The sequence below is a fragment of the Vigna umbellata genome, chromosome 4 (genome assembly GCF_029865625.1).
Source record: "Vigna umbellata cultivar VRB3 chromosome 4, Vumbellata_1.0, whole genome shotgun sequence".
Taxonomy (NCBI): domain Eukaryota; kingdom Viridiplantae; phylum Streptophyta; class Magnoliopsida; order Fabales; family Fabaceae; genus Vigna; species Vigna umbellata.
In genome coordinates, this window is record NC_142168.1 from 19633819 (window position 1) to 19646632 (window position 12814).

General features: G+C 39.8%; 1 protein-coding gene across 1 annotated transcript; it reads left to right on the top strand.

Moving 5' to 3' along the window:
* The first annotated feature begins 49 nt into the window (after positions 1-49).
* On the top strand, positions 50-3390 carry LOC124819963 (receptor-like protein EIX2). The gene has a single exon (XM_047291583.2). It carries the CDS (start codon positions 100-102, stop codon positions 3295-3297), a length of 3198 nt encoding a protein of 1065 aa, XP_047147539.2. The 5' UTR covers positions 50-99; the 3' UTR covers positions 3298-3390.
* The last annotated feature ends 9424 nt before the right edge of the window (positions 3391-12814 follow it).

Sequence of the window (12814 nt, forward strand, 5' to 3'; positions counted from 1 at the left end):
ATAACCAATCCTTCGTGCTTCTGCCTTTCAAACTACACACAACTAAGAATTAGCTTAGAGGATCTCTGTTTTACTCTTATTTCATACCACAACATATATATGATGACTCGTTTTCTTGAACGATTTTATGCACTTTTCCTGCTTTTGCTGCCTGCTGCAGGACCCGTCCTCGGATTCAACAATAGCTCTGAAATAAAGTGCATTGAGAGGGAGAGACAAGCACTCCTCAGCTTCAAACATGGCCTCGTAGATGTCCGTGGCATGCTGTCTACATGGAGGGATGATGAGAAGAGTCGAGATTGTTGCAAATGGAAAGGCATTCAATGTGACCATCAAACAGGTCATGTAACCATCCTTCGTCTCCGTGGTTCCTTTCCACAATATTTGAGAGATGCAGTCAATATCAGTTCACTGTTTGCCTTGCAAACTATTCAACATTTGGATCTCAGCAACAATTATTTTATAGAGAGTCACATCCCCCAACTCATCGGCTCACTTACCAACTTAAGATATCTCAATCTCTCTAATTCTTATTTTAGTGGCAGCATTCCTACCCAACTTGGAAGCCTTACACATTTAAGGTATCTTGATCTCAGTTCTAATAATCTTGATGGGAAACTCCCTCGTCAACTTGGAAATATATCACAGTTGAGATACCTTGGTCTCAGTGGTAATTCATTTTCTGGAGCATTCCCTTTCCAGGTTGGGAATCTTCCTTACTTGCAATATCTTAGACTTCCTGGTGATTTTGATGTCAAACCTAAGGATGCACACTGGCTGTCTAATCTCTCTTCCCTAACACATCTTGCCATCGATGGTTTACATAACCCTGACTGGTTGCATATTATTCATTATCCAAAGCTAAGAGAGTTGAGACTAGTTGAATGTTCTCTTTCAGATACCCATATTCAATCTCTGTTTTATTCACGTTCCAACTTTTCCACTTCCCTTACCATCCTTGACCTTTCTTCTAATATGCTCACATCCTCAACATTTCAATTATTATCTAACTTTAGCCTTAATCTTCAACAGCTTTATCTTTCTCATAATAACATTGTTTTCTCATCTCCAGTCCACTCAACCTTTCCTTCTCTTGTGATCCTTGATCTTTCCAATAATAACATGACATCATCGGTCTTTCAAGGTATTTTCAACTTCAGTTCAAAACTTCAAAATCTTTATTTGCAAAGTTGTAGTCTTAGGGATGATAGTTTTCTCATGTCAGCTATTCCAATTACGAATTCTTCGTCTTCTCTTGTCTCGCTTGATCTCTCCTCAAATCTGTTGAAATCATCATCCATATTTTACTGGCTCTTCAACTCCACCACCAATCTTCGTACACTTAAACTTTATGATAACATGTTGGAAGGTCCCATTCCAGATGGATTTGGGAAAGTAATGAACTCTATTGAAGTTCTTGACCTCTCTGATAACAAACTGCGAGGCGAGATTCCATCTTTCTTTGGGAACATGTGCACATTGCAGAGTTTATACCTCTCAAACAACAAGTTGAGTGGGGAAATTTCCCATTTCTTTCGGAATTCATCATGGTGCAACAGACACGTGTTTCAGAATTTGTATTTATCTTATAACAACATTACAGGCACGTTACCTATGAGCATTGCATTGCTATCTGAGTTGGAGGGCTTGTTTTTGGATGGAAATTGCTTGGAGGGTGATGTCACTGAATCCCATCTTTCAAACTTTTCCAAATTAAGGTTCTTATCTTTGTCAGACAACTCCCTATCTCTAAAAATAGTCCCTAACTGGGTTCCTCCTTTTCAAATAATAAGCTTGGGACTAAGATCTTGCAAGTTGGGTCCTAGATTTCCTAGTTGGCTCCATACTCAACGCTCTTTACTTTATCTGGATATTTCAGAGAATAGGCTTAATGGTTCAGTACCAAAATGGTTTTGGAACAACCTTCAAGATGTGGAATATTTGAATATGTCTCAGAATAATTTCACTGGTGCAATTCCTAATATGTCAATGAAGCTTTCCAGTACACCATTGATAATTCTGAATTCGAATCACTTTGAAGGCAAAATTCCATCGTTTTTACTACAAGCTTCAGAGTTGAGGCTTTCTGACAATAAATTTTCAGATCTATTTTCATTCAGATGTGACCAAAGCAGCTCTGAATTGACTTTTTTAGATTTATCAAATAACCAATTAAAGGGACAACTCTCAGACTGTTGGAAATCTATAGATCGATTGGTGTGGCTTGATTTAAGCAACAATAAATTGTCAGGGAAGATTCCTGTGTCCATGGGCAACCTCGTTAAATTGGAAGTCTTGGTCTTACGGAACAATAACCTAACGGGTGAATTACCTTCAACTTTGAAGAACTGCAACAATTTAATTACATTGGATGTGGGTGAAAATATGTTGCTTGGTCCAATACCATCATGGATCGGAGAAAGTATGCAGCAATTACAAATTTTGAGCATGCGAAAGAATCACTTTTCTGGAAATCTTCCTAGTCAACTCTGTTATTTGGAGGATATTCGATACTTGGATCTTTCGAGGAATATGTTATCAAAAGGAATTCCATCATGCTTAAACAATTTGACTGCAATAATTGCAAACATAAACGTCTGGAGTAAAAATTTTATAAGTTTGGTTGATATGAATGGTATAACTTATGCAAGTTTTCCTTCCGGCGACTATACCCTTAACATAAGCCTAATTTGGAAAGGTGTGGAACAGGGGTTCAAGAATCCAGAGTTAAAGCTTATGAGCATTGATCTTTCAAGTAATAAGTTGACAGGTGATATACCAAAAGAGGTTGGATATTTACTTGGGTTAGTTTCTTTGAATTTATCAAGAAATAATCTGAGTGGAGAAATTCCTTCAGAGATAGGAAATTTAAGTTCACTAGAGTCGCTTGACTTATCAAGAAATCATATCAGTGGGGGAATTCCTTTCTCACTTTCTCAAATTGATTTTCTTGGCAAGTTAGATTTGTCACACAACTCTCTCTCTGGAAGAATACCATCAGGAAGACACTTTGGAACTTTTGATGTCTCTAGTTTTGAAGGGAATGTTGGCCTTTGTGGTGAACAACTTAACAGAACTTGTCCTGAAGATGGAAATCAGACAACGATAAAGGCTCAAGAACATGGAACAGTCAATGATGATGAAGATAATGGTTTCTATGAAGCACTGTATATGAGCATGGGGATTGGATATTTCACTGGATTTTGGGGCTTATTAGGGCCAATGCTACTTTGGCCTTCTTGGAGAAATACTTACATGAGGTTCCTAAACAGATTGACAGATGGTATATATCAATAATATGCATGCCAACCAAGTGTTGTTGGTGGTCTGATTGCAAGAAAAAGGTATGTTAGTTATATATATAAAAAGGAAAATGATACTTGAACAACCATTTTTGACAACATTTAGACACGCGCACACGTGTCTAAATTTGAGTGGTCCAGTTGAAAAAATTAAATGAAAATGGACCACTCAAATTTAGACACGTGTGGGCGTGTCTAAATGTTGTCAAAAATGGTTGTTCAAGTGTCATTTTCCATATAAAAAATGGAACACGTATTTTGAATAGAAAGCTCTAATTAAATGTATTCCAAAGTAGTTTGTTTTATTTGAGCCTAACTTACCAAATTCAGTAATCATCACTCTTTACAATAACACTTAAGGCTTTAACTAGTGTGTAACTTAGAGAGACGAAAAAAGAAAAAAAATAGTTTTCATGATTGAACTGTGTTTAATTTTGTTCAATAATCCAATGATAAAATAGTTATTTGTATCACATCACGTAACATATTTATTAGATAACTTTTTTACGTTAAAAGAAGAATAACCATTTTTTTTAACTAAGCTTTTTTAAAATGACTAAATTTTATTTGGTTGCTAGAAAGCATTATTAAAATATTAATTTATTATCATATTAAATGATTTAATAAAAATAATATAATATTTTTGGGAAAAAAAAATTCATTTTAACTTATAAAAATTAAATTCTCATATTTTGATGAGAAAATTTTATTGTAGAATGAATATCATATAGTGATAGTTTTTTTTTTGTAACATATTTATTCTTATTTTACAACATATACCGTGAAGAACATACTAAACTTTTTAATCTTCTATAATAAATATATATATATATATATATATATATATATATTAATAAAAATACATGAGTTATATATGTGTTTTTTAATTATGAATAATTAATTTTATTTTAAAAAATAATTAAATTTAAATAAATAGTCATTTTAAAAGATAAAATTATAAAATAATTATTTAAATTTAAATTAATAATAGTTTAAAGAGAAAATATAATATGATGATTATTTCAATTTAATAAAACTGTTAATGAAAAGTGAAATTGAACAAAAGTTGTGAACATTTATATAACTATATAAATATATTTGTTTCTTTTACTCTCAGTATTTTATTTTTCTTTTTGCATTTATATGTTGTGCGATTGGTACAAACATAATTTTGAGCAGATATTAGGAAAACACAACAAAGACCATGGTTACGATACAACATATTTATCTTATTTTTCAATAATTTATACGTATTTTTTATAGTGTGACTATTATCGTTATTATTATTATAAAAGATGACGAGGCACATCATAAGAATGCTCATTTTCTTTTTTAACGAGAAAATTACGTTATTGAAACTTTTGTCATATAAAAACTAGTTATATTTATGGGAAATAGAGATGTTTACGTTGTTTCGTTAATTCAACAATGCTTTTGCTAGTTCCCACATCTAACAACTCTAAACCATACGATTGAAGACACCCATTTTTTTCTAGTTAACGGCCTTATCTGTCAGTTTTGCTATTTGTTTAAAAGTTGTTTCTGCCATTTAAATGGGATAGAAATGCAATCACATCCAATTTGGAAAGTTGTTTCTGACAATTTCACATCTGTGAACTTTGAACTCCACTTGTTTGACTATTCTTTTTGTTGTGATTGTTATAAGAATTAGAAATACTCCTAATTGAGATGTTGTTTACTTGAATTTAAAGAATATAATTTAAATTAAGGGAAAGTATTTTAAAAGGACTTTTTTTTTTCATACTGAGGTCTTTGACAAGAGGATGGTGTTATAAATTCAGAAGATATATACTACTTTCATTCCTAAGAGAATTATCCAAGAATTATAGAGTCATTAAAGTTACCATAATAAGTTGATAGATTCCTCAATAAATAACAATTGAAAACAAAATCTAAACCAATATTGACACTTTATATAAGAACTTCCAATAATGAACTAAATAAAGCATAAACTATCTATCTACTACACAAATTGAAAGAATATTTTGGAACAGCTTTTAAAAAGAACACTTTGGGGTAGATTTATTTTTTCATTCGTCTTATATGTTTCAGTTTTGAAGAGAATAAACTTTATAAAAATGTGATGACAATTTTGAAAATTTTATTAACTTATAAATTCAGTTATATTAAAATCAAAGTCATATATTATTAAAGAACTTAACCTAAAAGATATGCAAAATTTTCAAATTTTATTATTTTTTTAAATTATTTTATATGAGGGACGAGATTTTACCTCCATTCATGTAAGAACCAAAATCATGCATTCTTTTTAATATTAATTAAAGAAATAATTCATTCTTATTGAATTTTTTAATTTTAGTTTATATAGATGTGTTAGATATTAGAAATTAAACATATTTACACAAACAATATAATATGTATATTTACTCCTGACATTTTCGAACCATTAACTGTGTTCATTCTTAACAGTAGTATTTTCTTACAAAATTCTCTTACCTTTTAAAAACTTTTTTTCATAATAACACAACAATAATAATATAATAGTTTCTATTGAAATTATTATGAAAAAAATAATAATTTAAGTTCATATATAATTATATTGTTTTAAGAAAACAATTATAAACTCAGATCAAAATATTAAAAAATTAAAATGAAATAAATTAAATTTAGATTTATTAAACACGGATATATGCACTAGTATTTCAACAAATCAAGGAATTGAAGGATAAAACAAAATACTAGGGATATCGAGTCCTAAATTAAGGAAATTAAATGTATATGTACTTGATTACGGGATTAATTAAGTAGAGAACGATTATAAATACATGGAATAAAAACATAAAAAGCGAAATACTTCTTACAGTTAAGGTATCTTAAAAGATAAAATACTTACATTTGTGTGTTATGTAGTAAGATATTTATTAAATATCTTAGATATTATATTACATAAAATATCTTAAGATATTTATAAAGCCACTAACCACATTTTTAGGTAAGGTGGTTATTTTTATTTTGCCTATAAATACAGAAACAGGGAAAAGATCAGGTACGTTCCCTCTACGTTCTCTTTATGCTCTAGAGATCCTAGACAGTATCATAATCACTCTCTTGAGAGCTGAGGCTCCATAATTCACATCTGACTTGAGCGTCGGAGTATCTTTGCAGGTACCTCCCCCTCCTTTGGCGAGTATGAACAACAACAATCGGAGAAGAGCAAGCATCCAGCAAGCGTCCCAGACAGCCAGGAGCAATAAAGACACACCGGACAAATGTACACTGAAACATTTTGGCGCCCACTGTGGGGCCGAGTGCAATCCCAAAGAAGCCACAAGAGGAGCCTCGGCCTCGAATCTCTTTGTCGGATAAACCTACTCCATCAGAAGCCGCCGCATCACCGCCAGGAATCTCCTCCGCGAGCCACTGACGCCACCGCGAGCACCTCTGCGAAGTCGCGCCGGTGAGCACATCAGCGAAATCACACCCCTTCGCGGGTCAGACCCAGCGCAGAGACAACCCCCAAATCGGGTCCGTCCATCAGCCTCCGTCGCACCATCAGACACAGCTATCACAGGGGAACTGTTAATTCATCCCCATCGCCCCCCCAGGTACGATCATGCTGACCCTACGGCAGTGGTGGAGACCACCAAACTCCTGTCCGCGATCCTTCTCAACAAGCCGCTATGTTATGCGGTGAACAGGCCGCTGCAATCATAGTCCAGTATGCCCAGGGAGCCCAGTTTACCTAGACCACCACTACCGTCACTCACGCTCTGATCAAGGTCATGGTTCATCCACCAGACTTTAGTTCCTGCCTCCTTAGAATTTAAGGATACAGAGGTACACCAGAAATCCCCAATTTCCTAAATTTCCACAAACCCCAATCCCCAAAATCGGAGAACAGCAGGAACCCTAAGCCCAAAGCTCAATGGCGCCGCCGCTTTTTCAAATCACTGCGTTGTTGCCCTCGCCATCTTCATGCATTCAAAATTGCGAATCGAAACCCCCAGGATCAGAATCGAGACTGAAAACCGAAAACCCTAAACTCCCAAACTCAGAGACAAGTCCTTTCGGCGCCTCCATGTCCGCCGCATTGTCAGACCCATTCTCCACGTCTTCCGCAACACTCGCACCATCCACGCCTCGTTCGGTTATGCCTCCACATCATCCAACTAACTTGGCTTCAACCCTATTTTTAAGGATCAGATACTGAACCATCCGATCCGTCCGACACATAGACTCAACAATCCTCCAAGATCGCCCACTTGGTCAACCATTGGTGATAGACAGCAGACGGTCGTCCTCGACCGATCGCCCACTTTGTCGATCACTGACACGACAACACCTCGATCGATCGTCCACTCAGTCGACCACTGATGGTCGACAACATACGTTCGTCCTTAACCGATCGTACGCTCATTTAGAGGAACGACAGCGAGGCCATCAGTGACCATAAGCGCTGCAGCACTCGACCGAAATTCTCGCCGTTCGCCCTCACAAATATTTTGGTCATCCGACTTCACCGTTCGACCTCCTTGGTGATCAACCATTCGCCGCGCTCCAAGGTCGTCCGCCTTGGTCGACCGACAAGACCGAGTGTCGACCGTAACCGATCGACAAAACCTACCTCATTGTCGTTCGACAATGTCCAGGTCGACCACCAAAAATGAGCCACACTTCAAGGTCGTCCGCCTTGGTCGACCGACAAGACCGAGTGTCGACCGTAACCGATCGACAAAACCTACCTCATTGTCGTTCGACAATGTCCAGGTCGACCACCAAAAATGAGCCACACTTCAAGGTCGTCCACCTTGGTCGACAGCAAGACCGAGTGTCGACCGTGACCGATCGACAAAACCTACCTCATTGTCGTTCGACAATGTCCAGGTCGACCACCAAGAATGAGCCGCACATCAAGGTCGTCCACCTTGGTCGACAGCAAGACAGAGTGTCGACCGTGACCGATCGACAAAACCGTCCTCATCACCGTTCGACAATGTCCAGCTCGACAACCTATGTGTCGAGCGTTCAAACATCCTGACGTTCGGTCCCTAGCGCTTGGCCTCACATGCCACTAGGCCGCTCGACAACCTATATGTCGAGCGTTCAAACGGTCCTCGCGTTCGGCCTCACATGTCACTCGGCCATCCTTGGCCTAGAACGTTCGACCATCCTTGGCCTAGATCGTTCAGCCACCCGTCTCAATAACGTTCGGCCATCCTCGGCCTCGACCGTTCGGCAACCCGTCTCCCTTACGTTCGGCAACTCGGCCTCAACCATTCGGCCATCCTTGGCCTAGAACGTTCGGCCATCCTTGGCCTAGAGCGTCTCACACGGTCGAGCATTCTTTCTCGCGGTCGTTCGGCCTAAAGCGTTCGGCACTTCGCTCATCATTGACGTTCGGCCTCTAGTGCTCGACCATACATCGAAACGAGTGCTCCAGAATTCGAGTGCCACAGTCCATCCGACACCACTGATGTTTAGCCAGTCGAACTCAATAACATTCGACAAGTAGGTCTCCAACGTTCGGCCATCCGTGGCCTCAACCGTTCGACCACCTATCTCATCGACAAATCTGTCTCCAACGTTCGGCCATCCGTGGCCTCAACCGTTCGACCATCAGACTCATCGACGTTCGACAAGTCGGCCTCCAACGTTCGGCCATCCTTGGACTCAACCGTTCAATCATACGTCTCATCGACGTTCGGCAGCTTGGCCTTGACCATTCGGTCTCTAGCGCTCGGTCATGCATGATCTCAACGCTAATCGTTCGGCCATTCGGTCTCACCGCCGTTCGGCAATTTTCAGCATCAAGCGTCCAGCCAGCGTCCAGCCAGCGTCCTTAATAACGTTCGTCCGCTCGCCCCCAAATCGTTCGGTCATCCATGGCCTCGAACACTCCAGCATTCGGTCATTCGGATCCACAAGTGTTCGCCCATTCGACTAACCTGATGTTCGCCCATTGGTCCTCAATAGCGTCCAGCACTCAGTCTCCTTAATTTCTAACGTTCCAGAATTCGGTCTCACGGCCCTACTGAGGTTCGGCCATTCAGCTCAACTGACGTTCGACCTCAAGCAATTCCAGCATTTTTTTTTCACGGCCGTTCAGCCTAAAGCGTTCGGCCAATTGCGTCTCACACGTTCGCGTATTCGTTCTCGCGGCCATTCGGTCTAGAGCGTTCGGCACTTCGCTCGTCATTAACGTTCGGTCTCTAACGCTAAGCCTCACGTGCCATTCGGCCGCTCGACAACCTATGTGTCAAGCGTTCACACAGTCCTCCCGTTCGACCTCACATGTCGCTCGGTCTCTACTGCTCGACAATAAACCAACACGAGCGCTCCAACATTCGGCCATACTCATGATCGGCCTCTCGACGTTCGGCACCCGGCCTTAACCATACCACACTTTGGCTTCCCTGGCCATTAGCCATCCGGCCTCCCTGGCGATCAACCATCCAGCCTCCCGAACGCTCAATCGGTCTCATTTGTTCAAGCATCGCTCGTCCGCTTGCCTTAGTTCAGCATGTAGGTTTCAATGACGTTCGGCCGCCTGGCCTTCACCCTTTCGCCTGAGTCGTTCGGCGATTTGCGTCTCAAGCATCCCAGCGTTCGTTTTTCACGAACGCTCGACCTAAAGCGTTCAACACTCAGCCTCCCTGACGTTCGACCACTCGGCCTCTACGGCTCGACCATCTATCGAAACGACCGCTCTACCATGCGATCCTATTGACGTTCGACCGCCAGGTTTAAAACGCTCTATATTTTTACATATTGTATATCTTATGCAGGTCACAGTAGACAGCCAACAGAAAACCGAGCGTTCTACGGGATACACTCCCTCTGGTAGTTGTTTGTCCAAGAACACCCAGAACATCAACCTCTCGACAAACCATGTCCACGAGCGTTCTACGGGATACACTCCCATGGGTAACTGTTCGCCCAACAACACCCAGTACATTTGGGATACACTCCCATGGGTAACTGTTCGCCCAAGAACACCCGGTACATTCGGGATACACTCCCACGGGTAACTGTTCTCCCTTGAACACCCGGTATACCCTTACTCCACCCTCATCCTCGACAATTTCTATACGAGCGTTCAAGCAGTCGGCCGTTCGGCCTCAAAGATGTTCGACCTTAGCTTTCAAACCGCTCGACAATCTCTGTACGAGCGTTCAAGCAGTCGACCGTTCGGCCTCAAAGGTATTCGACCTTTGCACTCAAACCACTCGACAATCTCTGTTTACGAGCGTCCAAACAGTCGACCGTTCGGCCTCCTTTTGTTTTCAATCGCTTGACAATCTCTGTGTACAAGCGTTCAAGCAGTCGACCGTTCGGCCTCCTTTTGATTTCAACCGCTCGACAATCCCTGTGTACGAGCGTTCAAGTATTGTGTACAAGCGTTCAAGTATTCGGCCGTTCGATGCCATTAATGTTGTCCATTCGGCCTCAATGACGTTCGTCCGCTTGGCTTCAGTCATTCGGCCTCACATGCCACTCGACTTCTACCGTCCGTGGCCTAACGCATTCAGCTCCTATGACCTTCGGCTATACAGCCCCTGCCGCTCGGCCATCCAGGTCCTCACGTTCGGCCTCACTCATTCCCGCTTTTTTGCCGTTCGGCTTCACATCTTTTCAGTCCTTCAAACTCAACCGCGCGGTCATCCTTGGTTTGAAACGTTCAGACCACAGCAAATACAGCCTCCCCCCTCAAACTCATAAGTCCTATAGTTACCACGTCTGTAAAACGGAACCGTTAACTCGGACTTGGGGGGCATGTTATGTAGTAAGATATTTATTAAATATCTTAGATATTATATTACATAAAATATCTTAAGATATTTATAAAGCCACTAACCACATTTTTAGGTAAGGTGGTTATTTTTATTTTGCCTATAAATACAGAAACAGGGAAAAGATCAGGTACGTTCCCTCTACGCTCTCTTTATGTCTAGAGACTCTAAATAACATTTCAGAGCAGTATCATAATCACTCTCTTGAGAGCTGAGGCTCCATAACTCACATCTGGCTTGAGCGTCGGAGTATCTTTGCAGGTACCTCCCCCTCCTTTGGCAAGTATGAACAACAACAATTGGAGAAAAGCAAGTGTCCCAGACAGCTAGGAGCAACAAAGACACACCGGACAAAATCTACACCGAAACAATTTGTAAAATTTGTATCACTAAAAAATTAGTCATTAGGTATAATAGTTCTTAGTCCGATTGTTAGTTTATATTAAAAAATAATCATTTCAAAAATGTTTTAAGGAAGGAAAAGATTTTTCGGAAAAGGTTATTATTTTCCAAATTTGGGTAAGTTTATTTTCAAAATAGAGGTTTTTATTTTTTATTTTTTTATCTAAGTTAATTTATCTTTATATATTGTTACTATCATACTTTATATATTTTTTAAAGGAAAATATATTTTTTATTTTTTATTTTCTAACTGGTTTTAACGTTTTAGAAAATTGAGTCTTCAATCACATCAAATGGAAACTGTAACATCCCAAAATACAGTAATAACCATAATCAGAATTAATTACATTAATCATTAAAACAGTGCAGTCTTTACAACAAGATACGAGGTCCAAAACGTCGGACGACTTAAGATACAAAGTGTAATGTAACCGACAGTATCCAAATTCTAAGACTAAACAAAAATACCAACAGCTACCACATGTCGAGCACTCTAGGGCTCGACCTTAATCCCTACTTCAACCGGATCGACATCTTCCGAAATTTCTTCCGTCAGCGCCTCTTCCAGCAGCTCACTTCCATCTGCTCCCATCCACATGGATGATCATCGCAAGGACACGACGGACGTACAAAGACGATCGACAACGCAAAGAAGAGAACACAGGGTAAGCTTAGGTAATTTAATTCATACAACCAACATACTTTAACATATGTAATCAATCATACAATTCATACAGCAATATGTATATATAATTATCCAAGCATATAATAACTCATCCAAACTCTCATAATTTACGACTGTCGGGACTGTATGAATCCATGTAACCGCAGGCGTTCGTACACCCGGTTGATGTAGTAACTGGAACCATCCATCAGCTGCCAACCGAGGTTAACCCTATCAGTCCAAAGTACTCAATAGGACTAGAGTCTCCTGCCATTCCCACGCATGACCTACTCCCCTCTACATGAGGACGAGCACTCATGGAATATCAGGGTGAACAGCCATCAGCGATTTTACCATGGTCATACTATACAACATATCACATTTAGATCATAGAGACGTTCCTCCTTGGAACACTCGTTCGAATTTCACAACATTTATTCATCTCATAATACTCATCATTCCAAAATAAATTAATACCGACTACCAGATAGATGAACAACCTGTATTAACACGGTACTCGACACTGTCGGTCGACACAGATGAATGGTCTGCATTACAAGGATGCTCGACACTGTCGGTCGACACAGATAGATGATCTGTATTACCAAGGGTGCTCGACACTATTGGTCGACACCAATGAAGGATATGTATTACAAGGATGCTCGACGCTATTG